The 17,732-nt window shown below is 37.6% G+C and overlaps 1 protein-coding gene across 1 annotated transcript in view; it reads left to right on the plus strand.

Moving 5' to 3' along the window:
* LOC121298222 (nuclear pore membrane glycoprotein 210-like) overlaps positions 1–17,449 on the plus strand; it is a 29,370-nt gene extending 11,921 nt beyond the window's left edge. The window contains exons 14-40 of the mRNA XM_041225204.1: positions 142–287; positions 448–666; positions 1,025–1,198; positions 1,400–1,592; positions 1,682–1,788; positions 1,993–2,097; positions 2,209–2,310; positions 2,750–2,878; positions 3,694–3,821; positions 4,385–4,520; positions 4,750–4,812; positions 5,420–5,599; positions 5,793–5,873; positions 6,068–6,199; positions 6,698–6,856; positions 7,446–7,537; positions 7,974–8,148; positions 8,600–8,775; positions 10,645–10,865; positions 11,255–11,391; positions 12,007–12,133; positions 12,485–12,631; positions 13,617–13,867; positions 14,458–14,674; positions 15,209–15,331; positions 15,436–15,510; positions 15,844–17,449. Coding sequence (XP_041081138.1) covers positions 142–287; positions 448–666; positions 1,025–1,198; positions 1,400–1,592; positions 1,682–1,788; positions 1,993–2,097; positions 2,209–2,310; positions 2,750–2,878; positions 3,694–3,821; positions 4,385–4,520; positions 4,750–4,812; positions 5,420–5,599; positions 5,793–5,873; positions 6,068–6,199; positions 6,698–6,856; positions 7,446–7,537; positions 7,974–8,148; positions 8,600–8,775; positions 10,645–10,865; positions 11,255–11,391; positions 12,007–12,133; positions 12,485–12,631; positions 13,617–13,867; positions 14,458–14,674; positions 15,209–15,331; positions 15,436–15,510; positions 15,844–15,950 — 3,902 coding nt within the window. The 3' untranslated portion in view covers positions 15,951–17,449. The remainder of the gene's footprint in view (positions 1–141; positions 288–447; positions 667–1,024; positions 1,199–1,399; positions 1,593–1,681; positions 1,789–1,992; positions 2,098–2,208; positions 2,311–2,749; positions 2,879–3,693; positions 3,822–4,384; positions 4,521–4,749; positions 4,813–5,419; positions 5,600–5,792; positions 5,874–6,067; positions 6,200–6,697; positions 6,857–7,445; positions 7,538–7,973; positions 8,149–8,599; positions 8,776–10,644; positions 10,866–11,254; positions 11,392–12,006; positions 12,134–12,484; positions 12,632–13,616; positions 13,868–14,457; positions 14,675–15,208; positions 15,332–15,435; positions 15,511–15,843) is intronic.
* Positions 17,450–17,732: the final 283 nt, after the last annotated feature.

Below are 17,732 nucleotides of genomic sequence, written 5' to 3' on the forward strand. Positions count from 1 at the left end.
ATTCCACTGTGGGGGGAAAAAAGAACAGGACTGGAAGTCCCAACTTTGCCCACCCGGTGCAGATCCATAGCGCTGGTGGGGTATTCAACCGTTCATATTTTTGGTTCTTATTTGCAATTACAACATGTGTTTCCACGACAGGGAGACTCCAGCCAGGCCAAGACTATTGCAGTGGAGTAAGAGTACATGCCGAAGCGCCGGGCTACACAACGCTCCATGTTAGTTACACACACGGCCACGTTCGCCTGAGTGCCAAAATCACCATTGCCACCTATCAACCTCTTAAAGTAAGTTTCACAAGAATTGTGTTGTCATTTAAGTCTGTCCTGCCAATATGACTGTTTCAGTCAGTAATGCCTACCTTTTGAAACATATTTCTGTGGCTTTCCTTGGCAAGCCAGTAGGTCTCCTGTGCAATACTGTAATGCTTGATTTCTTACATTTCAGGCCATTGATCCTGTCGCTGTTGCTCTGGTGACACTTGGCTCCTCTAAAGATATGCTATTCGAAGGAGGACCAAAACCGTGGGTCCTGGAGCCATCCAAATTCTTCAGGAACCTCACAGCAGAAGATGCTGATAGTGTCCATCTGACTCTTTTTGGTCCTGCATCAAGAAACTACTTTCAGCACTGGGTTCGAGCAACCTGCATATCTCTGGGAGAACAGGTGAGGGTAGAAAAAATGGCTATGCAGTGAATGCCGATGCAGCTTTCTCTTGTAGTAAAGATTACCCATCATTGCTGTATGTACTTACACACTATGTAGTTGCCTCTTGCATGTAAAAGCAATGTTGCTGACTTAGACAAGCAAGTTCATGTGCCGAGTATCTGTGTGGTCCTAAAATCAAACCTCTGTCTGAATCAGTGTTTACTGCTGCAGGGTGATTTATGATTGTTTTTCAATGCATTCTGGTTTTCACTCAAATGTAGGAAGGCACTATTCCATTACTTGTTTGTTTTTTTACAGGTTTTACACTTTAAAAAAAAAAAAAAAAAACTGTGCTGCTTTTTTCTCTTTTTCACAGATTTTGGCTATAACCGTTGGAAACCAGCCCAGTTTAACGAACCCCTTTCCTGCCGTAGAGCCAGCAGTTGTCCAGTTTGAGTGTGCACCTGCTTCCCGGCTCACCCTGGTTCCTGTCTACACCAATCCGCAGCTTGATATCTCCTGCCCTTTGCTGCAGCAAAACAAACAAGTGGTGAGGGTGATTCAAATGGAGTGATTTGATTTACCCTGAACTGCTTACATTAATTCCCTATGATGATGTTGTATTGTATTGTATCTATGGTTTAGTTTACCCCAAAAAAGACCTTACCTTATTTGAATGCCAGTTTCTTTAAAAATGTCTCTAAAGTTGTAACTCAGCAGTATTTTAAACAATCTGTCTTCTTATTTGCAGGTACCAGTTTCAAACTATCGCAATCCTATATTGGACTTGGCTGCTTATGATCAACAAGGCCGCAAGTTTGACAACTTCAGTTCGCTCAGTATTTTCTGGGAGTCGACGAAGGTCTCTTTGGCCAGTATAGAACCCACTATGCCAATGGTCCTGTCCCTAAAGGAGGATGAAAACGGACAGAAGAAGCTTCATGGTATGAAATCCTCTGGTTAAGAACACAGCTTGTAAATTTTAAGAGTCACTGGGACAAGAGATGTAAAGTTTTTTCTGGCTGTGTTCTAGGTCAGCAAACCGTGCTGGTTCATCGTGAGTCAGGGATGAGTGCTGTCACTGTGACTGCTGCAGGGTATCAAGCGTCACACCTTAATGCAGCCAAAGTGCATAATGTGGTAGGGAACCTTTTTGCATCTGTCTACTTTACCAATTTGAAATGTGATTGAGAAAATATCTACATGGGCCTTGCTTCAATATTTGTTCCTTCATGGCATCCTTAGCTTATATATATAATATACTGAACACCCATGGTAGTTTAGAAAAAAGTTGATTTTAATCAGAACAAGAATAAATCTACCTGCTTTTAATGTGCATTTTAGCATGACCGTCCAACACCTGTGTCTGCTACTGTTGAACTGTTGCTGGTTGAAGATGTGAAAGTGAGCCCTGAAGTCATCACAATATATAACCATCCTGGGGTTAGGGTAAGGGACTCAGTGTTGTTTTTTAAAAAAAAAAAAAAAAAAAAATTGCTTTTATTTTGGGAATTATTCTTTAGTTCACATACCAAGCACAGGAATATATTTATTTTACAGACAGAACTTGCTCTAAGAGAGGGATCTGGGTATTTCTTTGTCAACACCAGCACTGGTGGTATAGCGAATGTAGCTTATCAAGAAGCAAAGGGGATTGCAGAGGTAAGTTAAATATGATTTTCTTTTCTCTTTCTAAGGTAAACATTTACGCCAAAGGAACTGTGTGTTGCAAGATCTCTCATATATTGCATGCTGTTATGTATCTTTGAGAGAGTTAACATTTGTTGGGATGAATTAACATGTTTTGTGTAATTAGATTGGAATACACTCCTCCAGTTGCAATTGCTGTGTCTCACCATTCACTCAATTATGGGATTCATACCCGGATCCAACTACCAGGAAATATGATGCTGTTTCTCATGTTTACTGTAAAACTACTTTGAAATATATATATATAATATTAACCAGCCAATTTGAGACAGGCACACCAAATGCTACTGTGTAAGATTTAGAAAAAACATATTACCTTTTAGTTATTCCTTACAGTTTGAAGCGAGATGTGTCTAAATATTTTCGGACTCATTTTTGTCTTTGTTTGAAGGTGCTTCCAGTACGGCCAGGGTTTTTAACAGTGATGGTACATGATTTGTGCCTGACATTTCCAGCTCCTGCCAAAGCTGCAGTACACATTTCTGATATTCTTGAAATTTACGTAAGAGTGGTTGACAAGGCAAGTTTTTATTTATTTATTTATTTATTTATTTATTTATATCCCCCCCCCCCCCCCCCCCCCCCTCATCTCCCCCCCTAATCAGTAGTCACTGGATGTTGTTACTCGGAATTTCTACTTTGAAAGATTTTTAAAAACAAAAAAATGTTTGGGGAGGAAAGACTTGTGCTGAGCCAGAAACAGTTACTGTGTGAGTTACTGGACCTAAAGCTTTGCATCAGTGTAATGGCCTCAAACCTCTTTCTGTGTTATGAAGGTGCTTGCAGCATGTTCCTTCTCTTTGGGGGAGTGCAGGGAGGGGGTGAGAACTGCCAGTGAATCTTTAAAAGGCATGTGAATAGATAGCGCTGACCTGAATAATTCTGGTTCATCTGACTGCTCTGGCACAGATAAAAGGATTAAAAGCCTTGCAAGCAATATAAAAAGACTGAAATGGTTTGTGGATAACCTGAGGGTATCCTTTCTTTTTAAACATTGCCACAAACAGTAAAGGATATTTTGAGATGTGCGTGTATACAGGCAATCCTTTATATACTCAGGTCTGTATTAGTGGTCATGGTGGTCACGCACCATATTAATTTATGGAATGTGTGCCATATGTGGCAGGAACTGTATACAGGTATTAACAATTAGGATACCCCTTTCCAGCATACTGTAATGTCATTAACCATTTATAAGGCTTAAGTTGTAAATGTTACTTTAATGAACTTTCATTGTTTCCAGTTATAGTTGATGTACTGTTCATTTATTCTGTTTTATTTTATTATTTTTAAATACAGCATACAACATTGTTGAATTGTATTGTCCTATTACAGGTAGAGATTGGGAAATCGGTAAAAGCCCATGTCAGAGTGCTGGATGATAACAAGAAGCCCTTCCTGGCTAAATATTTCGCTTTCATGGACTTGAAGCTTAAAGCAGCATCTCAGATCATTTCTTTGGTGTAGGTAGTTCTTAAATGTATAAATATATATATATATATATATATATATATATATATATATATATATATATATATATATATATATATATATATATATATATATATATATATATATATATATATATAAGATATATATAGCAATATAATATCTAAGCATAGAGTATTAGCATTTTTAAGATTCTTGGAAGAGAAATGTCTTTTGCAGGGATAGAAGTAAGACTCCTTTCACCCACTCCAGGTATTACTGTGGTCTTGATTAGTCCCAGGGGCTCAGTAACAAGCTCAGATGTGCCTTACTCAACTCCCAGTAAAACCAGGAACAGATTCAACCACTATGCAATGGGACTTTTTTTTTTCCAACCCTGAAATTTATTTAATAAAACATGCTCTTCTGACTGATTTTACTTTCATAACTGTCCAATGTCTATCCATCTTATTTTCTACAAAATAGTCAATGAATTTGATATATTACTGATCATGTCTCAATATAGTCATGTTAGATCTGTAAAGTAGGCATTGATGTCTAGTCTGATCTAAAAAAAATAAAAATTTCCCCATTGTAGACCCATTGGTGAAAGTTTGGAAAATGACACCGCAGCTTTCCTAGTCCAAGGTGTGGCCATAGGACAGACCAGTCTGTCTGCAATTGTGCTGGATAAAGCTGGCAAAAGGATTAGTTCCACACCACAGCAAATTGAAGTAAGTTTTTTGCTACTGATGAAGTCATTCTAAACGTGGTAACTAGTACGAATATACGCTGAAAGCCATAGATTTCACCTTTTCAAATTTAGAATTTAAATGTAATGCTGTTAATAAACTTGGGTCTTATCAGTGTCTCTAGACAAAGAATTGGGTTTGTTGTTAAGTATATTGGACCACTAAATGTGTAACGAATGATGAACTCTGGAGTTTTGTTTTTGTGTTCCAGGTATTTCCACCTTTTAGATTAATTCCAAGGAAGGTTACTTTAATTGTAGGTGCTATGATGCAGGTAAGCTGGTGTTTTTATTTTATGGTTTCTTACCAATGCAGCATTGTCACGACGATCTGTTGGGAAATGCCTGGGTGAATTTCACAACAAATTCTCATCAAACAATTTTATAAATACTCTGAATGCACTTCCTCGACCCAAGTTTCACTTCAAAGGTTTTCAAATCAATTTTTTCACTTTCTTCTGATGTAGAACAACAAGACCAGTCTATCCGCTTTCTGAAATGTAATGATTTCCCCCCGTTTGTACTTCTCTTTCGTTTGGTATTAAGGAATTGAATATATTTCATGGTTGTACTGCAAACAGTTGAACAGCAGTTGTATTAACCTCAATAAACTGGAAATCCTAGTGAGCTAAAATGTTAAAAACGAAACATTTTATTTTAGTAACACATTTGTAGTTATAAATAAATAAATAATGCAGTGTCCTGAAATAGTGATATATATATTCTTATTTATATCATTTGGCAGTTTTGCTGACTTTAATCTGAGTTTATATATAATAAGAGCTAAAATGGTGGTGTGTGTGTTTAATTTTTTTTTTGTGTTTACATTTAATAACCTATTTTATTTATTTTTTAAATTACATCTTTGAATGTTCCCTGCAGATTACATCTGAAGGAGGTCCCCAGCCTCAGTCTAACATCATTTTTTCCATTGGTGATCAGAAGATTGCCTCTGTAAATGGTGTTGGGCATGTCCGAGGGATTGCTGTTGGGAACGTGACTGTAACTGGAGTAGTGCAAGCTGTTGATGCAGAAACTGGAAAGCTTGTTGTGATTTCACAGGTAATAAACAGAAAACAAAGAAAGAAATGACAATTCAGTGTTTTTAAAATATATCCTGGTTAATGGCACAGCTGCAATTGAAAAACCGTACAAAGTTTCAGTCTTGTTGTTTTTTGTTTTTCACACTGCACAGTATATTCAGATAGGTATATCTCTCTCTGATGAGGATGGTGTTTGTAATTTATATTTTCAGGATAAAGTGGAGGTTGAAATAGTGCAGCTGAAAGCCATTCGAATCCGTGCACCCATAACAAGAATGAAGACTGGTACTCGGGTACAGTAATCTCATTACTTTCTTTAAAAGGCATTGGGTGAAACTTTACTTGCCTTAACCTTTTTTTTAAAATTTTATTCCATCTTGCACAAAATTGCACAAACCAGAATGATTTTGTGTGTTTTACTATGCTAATTTCCTTATTTGGCGTGCCATTTTGAGAGAATGAATCACCTAAACATTCTTTGTTTTAGATGCCGGTATATGTGATGGGGATAACCAGCAGCCAGACTCCATTTTCTTTTGGCAGTGCTCAACCTGGACTGACTTTTCACTGGTCTGTCACCAAGAGGGATGTCCTGAATATCCAGACTCGCCATTCTGAAGTATGCACCCACTAAACTGTGTGCATGCTTAACTTTTGTTTTTCCCTCCTGTCTGGAGTACGCGTAACGCTTACAAAACTGTTCTTTTAAGTCTGCGAAATTAGAAATTCCTCTGCCGCAGTCTTGGTGTAAAAACATATTTTCATTGTGTGATTTTTTTTTTTTTTATTTATTTACTTATTTATTTTTATTTTAACTGAAGTTCTCCAATATTGGCAGCAGCCTTAGTCTATCATTGCCTTTCCTTTTGTAGTAGATTTTGAAATCCATAAGTAAATAAATTAAAACCGCGACCCATTGTAGCATTTCTGTCTTTTTTAATGTAATTCATCATTAAAACAATCTAATGAGAAGGAACGAGTAATGACGCCCAGCTAACGTGAATTAAATGTGTTGCTAAGCCAATAAACGTCTTTATTTGTATGTCAAGTATGTGTGAAATCTGAGCTTCATTTATAGTTCAAAATCCAGAATTTCTTATTTTTTTTTCCTTTGCAGGCTTCCTTGCAGCTTGCAGCAGAAGACAACTTCTCTATGAATGTGTATGGAAGAGCAAAGGGAAGAACGGGTTTGAGAGTTGTGGTGAGAGCAATAAATCCTGCTGCTGGACACTTGGAAGGCAATGTGAAAGAACTTTCAGATGAGCTACAGATCCAGGTATAGCTGCACATTTTATATTATTTTAGGTCCGTCTGTGTTTGTGTTTAGCACTGTACAAAATAAGTTAAATCCATTTTAGTTTGCCCTAAAATATCCATCTGAAATTTGTTGCATATTTTAAATGAATACATTTATTCTTTGCACTTGCTGGATTATTATAATTTCAATTAAATTAGCATTGTACAAACATGTTCAGTTTAATATTTAAGTGTTTTAACCCCATAATATTTGTACCCATCTTAAATGAATTTAACTTGTTACCAAACAATGCCTCATTGTTTGTCCATATGCTTGAGTTAACACAAACCTGTTGAGACACACAAAATGCCATAGTAATCATTCTGGGATTAGTTGTAGCTAAAGATGGACATCACAACTGACCGCATTGGACAATGGCCAAAGTCACCTCCATATATCTTAAGTCTTTGGCATAGCATCTGCTAAAAATAATAAATCTTGATCACTTTAAAATGCATTTATGTAACCAGGTTTATGTTTTTGTGGTCAATTAAATGTACTGTTTCATTTGTGGAGTTGTTTGTCATTTCTGAATGCTTTAACTTTTATGGCGCTTCTCTGCCTGTAGGTTTTTGAGAAACTGCATTTGCTCAATCCAGAAGTAGTGGCTGAAGAGATATTAATGTCTCCAAACTCTTTTTTGAAACTTCAGACTAACAGGTGAGAGTTAGTTATTTGTTCAAATTCTATTATGTAGGCATTCTAAAATAAAAATAAAAAATCAGTACAAGACCACTTAACACTTGGCCAACATTCCTCGCCCGTTCTAGGTAAAAGGACTAAGCACAAACATCACCTTCAAGGAAGAATAAAAAGCGTGCAGTTTATATGCCAATACAAGACATCTTTTCAAAACATTTTGTCCAATTATTATTATTTTTTTTAGTATAGCTGTATGAATCCCTACCGCCACCACCTCTAGCCTATTGTGAAACATTTGCTACAGAACATGCAGAAGTATTTAATGGAAAAGCTATTGATGCGCTCATTGCTCTGTCTTTACTTTACTGATTGCCTCCTAATTAACTCTTGAACTAAAAGTATGTCTGTTAAATGGAAGCAGCAGTTCCTAATTGTTTTCTGGCTCATTTTGCAGGGATGGTGTTGGTTCTCTCAGTTATCAAGTGCTGGACTGCCCTGACAAGGCAGCTTTAATTCAGGTGGACAAGACTGGTCTGCTCACTTCTGGTTCTCTCACTGGCACGTCAACCCTGGAAGTTAATAGCCAAGAGCCATTTGGAGTTAACCAAACCATTGTTGTTGCTGTTAAGGTATCTCTCTTCCTTTCTAGAGGGTTTAGACTTCATTGCACTATTTACTTCCATCACTTAATATACATTTGATGTTCCAAAGCTGGTTATAAATCGTAGAAAGTCAAGAGACACCACAACCATGTCTCTCTGTGAGTAGATATGATGACTGAAATCAATACAAAATATCGACCACTGTCTGGGTTACTTTAGAGATAGTGACACACAAGCTCTAGATGTTGTCATTGCTATTTAGCTCTTTTGAAGCAAGCATGTTGCTAAGTGCTTATAAACTTTGGTACTATAAAGGTATGTGAACCAAACCAAAATGTTGGGCATCTTATTCTTTTGAGCAACATGCTTCTTCAATGTATGATAATTGCATGTCCTGTACTCTGTATAGTTTCACTGAATTAATAACAATCAAATGTGTATTGTTGTTGTTGAGCTGAAGTGTCTCCTTTTTCCCCAGGTCTTCCCAGTCTCTTACCTGAGGATCAACACCAGTCCTGCCCTGTACATGTCTAACAAAGAGACGCAGACAGCTCTTCCACTAGGAGCAACACTCACCTTCACCGTTCACTTCCATGACAATGCGGGGGAAATCTTTCATGCACATAATTCAGTGCTCACCTTTGCCACCAACAGGTGAATTATAGCAGACTTTGGTTCCTCAGTGAATTCTTTGGGATCACGTCGTAGAGCAAGAGAGAATCTGAGCCTACCAGTCCCTGCTCAGATAAGCATCTGCTGTAGGGCTGGTTGTGTGTGGTCCAAGATCATTTCACTTTTCTTGTTTCCAGCTACTGAACACACTTACGAACATCTGTTGTCGTAAAGGCCATTACCCATCTGTTGTCCCCACTGTCGCTGCCAACAACCAGCTGGGATCTGGAATATATATCTACATGGCATTGCTGGGACAGGTTACTGTGGTCAGATGCTGATGAAATTGAAGAATGATTGAGAATGAGACCGCTGCTGTTTTTTTAGATTTGTTGGTCCTTCAGTAATTATTATAGCTCCAAATCGGAAGACTGGGGAAACTTCACAAATTAACCATGGCTTGAAATAAGCAACAGTACTTATTAAATCTATTAGAACAGAACATGAACTAAAGCAATAAAGCATTTGGCCAGTTTAGGAAATACTGGTACAGAACTTTTTTTTTCAAACTTGCAGTGAGAAACCTAAAACTAAAATATGAACAAGAGAAGAATTCATTGAAATGTTAAGTTTTCAGTTAGAGAAATCAAGTCCGGGGGGGGGGTGGTGACTGCTGCTGCTGCTTGTGCTAGCTCCATTGAGCTGCTTAATGTTTTTGAAGAAGAGAGGACTTCAATAAATCAGTAAGCTACGTGTTTAGTTGGTAGCTAAATAAGTCCGTCAGGTTCATGTTGTAATTTGAAAGACTTCTTTACTCACGAGTTTCAGCAGCAAGCCACTTTCCATCTACATGAGTTAAATTAATGAAACAAAGCAGCACTGCTGCATTTCTGACCAGGGTGCTAACTAGGAAGCCTTTGATTCAGACACAAACCTAAATTGATTCAGTTTATAAGCAGCCGGCACGTTTCCTGGAGGATATGTACAAAGTGGGTAGAAATAATAAATAAATAAATAATTGAGGGGGAGGTTCGTGTTGAGACTGGTAATAACAAGTTTTTGTACAGGCAGTGTGTGTTACTTGTTTGCATTTACTTTGAAAGAATACCCTCATGCAAAGTTAGAATTTGGCATGAGTGTAAGCTGGTTTTGTTAGGCACTTGGGAATAACATACAGTTGTTACGAGGAATCGGATTCTGTAGTGTTCACACTTACTGTTGCAAGTGAAATTCTATCGACCGTGTCAAATCATTAAAATTGAAAAACTTCACAGTTTTATAGGTTGATGGCAACTAAACGTTTATCAAAAATCCACAATCCCTGATTCCCAAAGGCTGGGTAATCCTGAAGGTAACAACATATATTTGCAATTTGTCTTTTATGTTAAGGAGAACAGAGCAAGGGAAGACTTATGTAGTTTTATGCTGATGACTCTAAAACACATTGGGCAATCTGTTTAGGGCCCTACATGGGATTAATTGTGCTTTAGAATTGTGGTTCTTGTTTAACTGTTTGCGGGAATAATTGATCATGTCTGTTGGTTATTACTTTATAAGGGAAGATGCTACAGATGGTTTGCCATTAGACCAGATTTGATTTCAGGCAGTTTCTGCTGCTGTTTGTTTGTTTTATTTAGTACCAGCTATATCAATGCCATTGCAATGAAGGTGCCATACTGTTTCCACCAGGTTGCCCTAGTTTACAAACCATCCTTATATCTGTTAAATGTGGAACGTAGTACATGCATTGTGTTTTTTTTTTTTTTTTTTTTTTTTTTTTTTTTTTTGTTGTCATACTAAAGTTTATTAATAAACTTATGATTTGTTTGTATAAAGTAGATGGAAGTGGTTAGCACTCAAATGTTTCTGTTTTAATTGCAAAGTGTTCCTGTTCTGTTCTCTTTTCTCCAGGGACGACCTGGTTCTTGTTGGGAAGGGGTTGACTAACAGCACCTTTGTGGTTCGCACGGTGAACGTGGGACGCTCTTTGCTGGGGGTGTGGGACAATGAGCATACTGGAATAGCTGATTACGTGGCCCTTCCTGTACAGCACGCCATCTTCCCTGACTTGGCTGAAGACCTGGTAGTTGGTGATGTCATCTGTTTCCGCTCTACGCTGGTGAATCAAGAAGGTGGGTAATGGCGCCTGAACTACAGCGCAGTGTAGTCTGGAACAGTACGGCCTTACCTAATTGCATGCAGGGATAGACTGAATGTAGATAATGTAGATTACAAAATTACTTCTGGCATTTGAATGGAAATCTTTCAACACTAAACAAATCCGGAAGACAGATTGCAGAAAAAAAAAGGCTAAATTTCAATGGAGATAAAAATAAAATGCCCCATTCCTGTGTGGTATAATTTTAATAAAAATCCTTACTTTTACAAAGTCATTTAACAGGAACAGGATATTGCTAAGATCAAGAGTTGCATATTACTAAGAATGTATATTTGTTTGAGGATTACAGGCATATGATGATGTAGATAAAGGATATGTTTTATGAGAACTTCCTTTTCACAGGTCTTTCAGGAACGTGGAGTTCTTCCTCTGGAAGTGTCCTTCAAGTCGACCCGAAGACAGGTGCAGCAGTAGCTAGAGAAGCAGGGGCGGCAACAGTTTATTATGAAATCCCTGGCCTGCTGAAAACATACAGAGAGGTAATTTCCTAAATTCAGTACTGCTTCATTAATATAGGGTACATCACTTTGTCTCCATGGTTTTCATGTTCATTGACCACATTCTTTTTACAAAAACTTGAACGCTTCAGCAGGCAGTTTGAAACATGGAAAATACGTTCTGTTAGTGGTAACTGGCATTTTTGGCAGTCAAATCATGCAAGTACAAAGGTTCAAAGATTCTCCTGTTAATCTTCACACTAATTGTGAAGTTAACGGATTTAAGTAATGTTAACCCTGTCTAAACCAGACATTAAAAATGCTTTGCCTGCACCTTTTAATAGCACAGCAACTGGGCTTGAATGCTGCATGTTTGGTCTTTTTAAATGAGCTTTTATCCACACTGAACCTAAGGGATTGCATTTGTGGTTTGCACTGAACTGAATTATATTCCTTAGTGGAGCAGTATGTTCTGTCACTTGAAATTCAAAAAGCTTTTGCCATGAGGCTTATGCAGAGTTTTATCTGCAAGATTAAAAATGTTACACAAATGTTCCTCATACTGTTGTATTAATAATTTAGGATGGCTTGTGACAATGTGCTAAGCTCCCTGTGTCTGCCTCTAATGTTTGAGTATTGCTGCATTGATTTTCTCAGGTGCTGATCGTTGGTGCTGAGAGGACAACTCTTAAGACGCAAACGTCTGGAGCAATGAACAATGCAGGAGGGGATGGTGCTTCTAGAGTACTGGTCACTACTCGTGAAAAAGGAAGCAATTTAATAGGTATGGCATTCCACAAACAATACACATCAACTGTTCTGCTAGATTAGTGATAGATTCTTGTTTTGTGTTTTGAAATAAGCAATATACTTCGTAATACAGAGATCGGTTTTACATATGTAAAAGTGTGTGTTTCTCTGTATAAATACAACTGTAGTTTAGCAACAGTTGTAAACCTGTGGGTGGTACAGTAACAGTTACCTTTAGAAGTCAAAGTTTCTCTTTCCAAGTTTTCTGTGTAAGAACTCTATAGTAGTTTGAGAGTTGATGGTAAAGAAACAGTGGAGCTGCAGTGCATTGTTTTCCAGTAGCTGCAACGCTGTTTCAATGCAAGTACTTGTTCGTTCCTTTCAGGACCGTGTTCCTCGGCTCAGGGTGAAGCCATCGGCGAGTTGCACCCAGAGTCTATCATCAGCTGCCAGCTTCAATTTAGCAATTCTGCGCTTGAATTCCCTGCACATGATGTATTTGTTGCACAACCTGGATTTGATGAAAACACAGGTAGGCATGAAAACAAACCTGCGTTATTAATAATGTAATAACTGATTTGTTATCATAATTATTTTTACATAACAGTAGGACAGGACCTGGGATGCTTGGCTTGAAGGAAAATAAAAGGGTAGAAAGCTGCAGAAATTCTCTTCAATTTGTGCAAAATGTGCCATTTCAAGGTTCGCTTCCACCTTTTAAAATTCTCATGAAATCCAAGAAAGTCCTCCTTGTGTGTCAGTGCCTTGATATTCAGCTATAGAGAAGTGCTATTAGTGTTTGAAGATATCAAGTTCTTTACTTACCATGTTTATTCTGCCGTGATATCTCTATGGAGGCCTAACCACTGAAGTATAAACCCATTTTGAGTCTGATTACTGCAGCTGCACATGAGGGCTACCAGTAGGGAAATGAATGATTTAGAAGCGCTGCAGGCACTTTCATGCACTCAAATACATATTTTTTTGTCTTGTTGCTTTGAAAAAACGTTTGTATGGAACATAAATACCATGTCGTTCTTGATTTAAATGAGTCAACCCTCTAAAGCCAGAGAGCATGTTTTTAAATACCTGTTCCTACCCTGGTGGTGGGATGTGATTTGTAATGAACAGAAAAAAGTCTATATGCTGATTACGGTGTTAGTTTGTGCAACACAGATTTTATTCAGTTGAACAGGTGCACATGTTTGCGTAGTTAAACCTGTAATGCCCATTTCTGTATCACTTACAGTATGATACCATGCTTTGCCACCACTCCTATTAAATATATATTTTTTAAATCCAGCCTCACAAGCTATGATTTCATATGAAGTGCATTGTGTTGCCAGACAGGGGGACAAAAAGTGTTCTGTACAAGAAACTGAATCTAGTTCCATAAATAAAGTAGCTGTTCCCATTTTGAAAATGCTTGAGCATTACAGGGTTAAAGGAAAAGAAAAATGACGTGGCGGTGGTGTTCTAAAATTCCTTTTTTGTTTTTATGCTCTGCGCCTCCCCAGGTTTCTATACATGCTCTATCCACATGCAGAGTCTGAGTGACCAGCATCTGAAAGCCCTGAGCATGTCCAGACCAGACCTGATAGTTAAAGCTGTGGTGCAAGGGAGCCACTTCTCTGGAGAGCAGATCAGCGCCCAGCTGCCCTTCAACCCTGGATTCTACGCTGACCAAACGGATATCCTTTTGAGTAACCAGCACATTGCCACTGATGTTACAGTATATGGAGCTGCTGAGATCCTCAGCAATTTGGAGGTGAGAAAATCAGATGTTTGTTCATCGGTCTGTACTGTATGTGTCAGTAACATGTTGACATGTCTTAAGAGAAATGCTTATTCATTTGAAATGTAAGCTGGTTTGGTGTAACACACTTTAGCACATTTTATTAAAAGTTGCTCAGTCTGTGGGGTTATAAGGAGGCAGCTTTGTCGAGGAGTTGTTTTTTTTTTTTTTTTTTGGGGACATGGTGCTTGCTTCATCTTTTTCACGATACGTCGCTGGTGTGACATGACGGGAGATGTTACATACTGAAGGTTTAAGAATTTTAAACGTGCTTAGTGGACATGGTGCTTTGCTTTTCATCTTTTTCACGATACTGATCGCTGGTGTTTACATGACGGGAGATGTACATCACTGAAAGTTTAAGATTTATAACGCAAAGCTACTAGTATTAACTTTCAAAATACTATCAGTAAACAATGTGTGACTAATGCGGTATAGGCAGATAATAGAAAGGTGTTTTGTGTTTTTAGTATTTAAAGGATCTGTTTCTACATCCTGATGTTTTGAACCAAAACTGTTTTATTATTATTATTTGTTTTAATTCATCTTTTTGTCTTGTCTAGGTGAAGTCTGAATCGCCTGTCATCATTGTCCAAGAGAAGGAAGCTTCCTCTGGTCTGCCCAGCTTTGTGAAGTACACTGTCAGCATAACCGACTCAAGGCTTGTTTCTCAGGGAGCTGTATCGACAAGGCTGACCATATCCAGTCCACTGACAGAACAGTCTATTATCATTCCTGTGACAGTGATACATGTAGCTGATAGGAGCACTGCAATGCAAGGTAGCTCTATAGATAGTCAAGGATAGTAGGTTGTCCAGTTTAATTGGAGAACAAAGCCGTTAGAGAAACATTTAGAACAGCCCTTTGTAGTAAGTCTGCCGCTGAAAAGCAGAGTGGCCAGCCATCCAAATGTGAGCCACCAAACCTCAAAGGAGGGGTTTGTCTACAATTCCGCAGGTTGTTTTTATTGGAATAACCAAGTGCATACAGTATCCAAATACTTCAGTGCAGACATAAGCTATAGAAGTTGTTTGCATTGCTGTTGCAGTGTTTGGTAGATGGACTTATCTGACAAAAGTAAAATGGTATGGCTAAAAAAAAAAAACTGCCCTTTTTAAGTGCTTTATTAAATGGGGCTGATATTACATATTCTGCTGGCAGGTGGCACTGTATGCTATGCAACAAAACGTGCAATTACAAATATCAGCAATTATCTAGCCCAAATTAGAACAGTTAATCGTATTGTAAAAGGGAATGTGATTTTAGCCCGGTTGAGTCTAATTTGCAATTTCCTCTACGTGGGCCACTTTCCAGCTGGTTCCACAATGGCAGGCTCTTGGGAGGGAGCAGGGATCTTCCAGCACTTCATTGACTCCTATCAAGTGATGTTCTTCACACTCTTTGCACTGCTTGCTGGGACTGCTATAGTTATCATTGGTAAGTTAATCATTTGTTTAACCAAGTTGTCCATTTTGGAATTGGTATTTTAAAAGAAAACTAATAGGATTTCAATTTTTAAATTGTATTAACTTCTTCCCTAGGCTGCCATGCATTCCTCTCACCAAGGGAGCAAGTTTATCATCCAGCATTTATACAGAAAACACCAACTCAACCAGGTACAGTATGCAAGATTCCGGAGTATGTAAACCTTGTGTGTAAACACCACTCTGAACCAATGTAGTGACTTAGTCTTAAAAAATCAACTCCAAGTGCAATAATACCATCTTGTAAAAACTCTTCCACTTGTTCCTCGGTTGATCAGTGTCCATGAAATATTCGGGACCAGGTCTAGAACTTGCAGCAGTGGTTTATTTTCATCAGTATCAATATAAGCGGTTTTTGTTTTCAGTAAAATAAACACTTAGTTCTAGTATTTAAGTATGCTTAATATAAACAAGTGTTTTGTTTTTCAAATGAATTTGTATTGTATTTCCTTTTCTTGTATTTAGGTTACACTTCACCCACCTTAAGCCCATTCAGTGACAGAAGCCCACCTACTAACCTGAGAAGCAGTCCACAGATCCGCCTGTTCAGTACAGACTATGAATCGCACTAATCTTTTAAACCCTGGGATGATGAGCGTGTATGTAGGATACTTGACCCAAGAAAAGAACAGTGCCTTTTAAGAATAATCAAACTTCTTTTAAGATTTATTTTGCATGTTTCTTTTAGTTGTTAAATTGCTTTTTTATTGCTTTTTTTTTCTTTTATTCCTTTATTGCATTACAAGTTGTATTTATGAAGCAGGTTTCTATACCATGCTAACCGGTGAGGTGCTTTGCTTTTAATCCTGTACTTGCTTTGCATAGACGATACAGTATAACGTGTTGCCGGCCTTTGTTCAAAGCTGTGGTAAAACTTAATGTGAACATGAATGTTTGTGAATATTGAAACTCAGGTACTTGTTGCACTGAAAAACACCACAGTTGAATACAAACTTTTAAAATTAACTGTACAAGGTAGAAAATACAGTGAAGCCATCTGTAAATAATGGCATTTTTTATCTTGCTCTTCAGTGAATAAAAGTAGCATTTCATAGGTGTGCATGTATAGTGAACACATTATCCATCCTTTGAAGATTCCTCATACTTGCTGTAAATGTTATTGTACCTCATTCTGTTCACACAGATCCAGGGGTTCAAACAAAAAACAAAAGCACGCTGTTGTGCACATAGTAATCTCACATGATTGATACGTGTATTCCATAAAAGCTGCATCAATCTCCCTGTTCAACTTTGTCACAATGAACAAAACAACATTTTGACAAAGGCTGATTTTAGGAGCTCCGTGCAAGTCTGCAACAGTTACTCAAAGTGAAGGTACATTCTTGCTCAGGTTGGCAGTCGGCAATGGTTTTCTAGTAAAAGTCATGCTGTCCTGGCTGCCTGTATTACGATATGAATCAGAGACAGACGGTCAGTATGTAACTATTGGCACATTTAAAGTCAAAGTAATATTTGGTTTTAAGAGCGTGTTCTTTTTATCTGCTAACAGAGAGAATTGCAGCATCTTAAGGAATGTGCTGAATTCATGTGTGCCTCATTCTTGAACCTTTTCTGCAGCTTTATATGGTCTGTGGAAGCTTGTTAAATGTGAATGATACAGTGTAACTAAGTAATTTAAGTGGCTTTCCTTTTTTTTTTTATTTCAAAATTCTAAATGACCAGAACTAAAATGTCTGGTGAGGCTCACCTTAAAATACTACTTGACTTTCAGAAGAGCCTTGGCTATCCTTGAAAAGACTTATTCACAATGAAATAAATGAGAAGAAAATCTCAGCCCTTGTTTTATATTCAGGGCCCAATAGTATAATTTTCACAAAACTTAGGTTACGTGGTGTGTTTTTTTTGTTTTGAATTTTTTTTTTTTTTTACCATCATTGCATGCAGAAAAATGACTTGCAAGAAGCTATACTTTTGTCTTTTTGTTTTGTGAATGAAAAGTTTTCGGATTTTGAAGACATGCCTTAATCCCAATTTAAACCTGACAATAAGTTCATTTGGACTGGCAGGTTTTTGTATGTCTTATTTCATTAAAATCCTTTTGTAAAAAGTATTTCTGGATCTAGTGTTTTTGTTACATTTGTTAACGAATGTATTCTTCCTATTCTGCTTTCTTTTTTTTAAGGAGTTATTAAAAAGGATGTTTAATTGGCAAGAGGCACCCATTTCCCATTGTCTTTCCCAAGCTAAACACGTCCAAATGAGCACATGCTAAATTAACTTAATCCAACTGAGCAAAATACAATGAACGTGCTTAATCACAGGAAATGTGTTTTTTTGTTTGTTTTTTGGGGGGTTTTTTGTTTTGTTTTTTCACATTCTGCTAATAAGTGCCT

Source organism: Polyodon spathula, chromosome 23 (genome assembly GCF_017654505.1).
Source record: "Polyodon spathula isolate WHYD16114869_AA chromosome 23, ASM1765450v1, whole genome shotgun sequence".
Taxonomy (NCBI): domain Eukaryota; kingdom Metazoa; phylum Chordata; class Actinopteri; order Acipenseriformes; family Polyodontidae; genus Polyodon; species Polyodon spathula.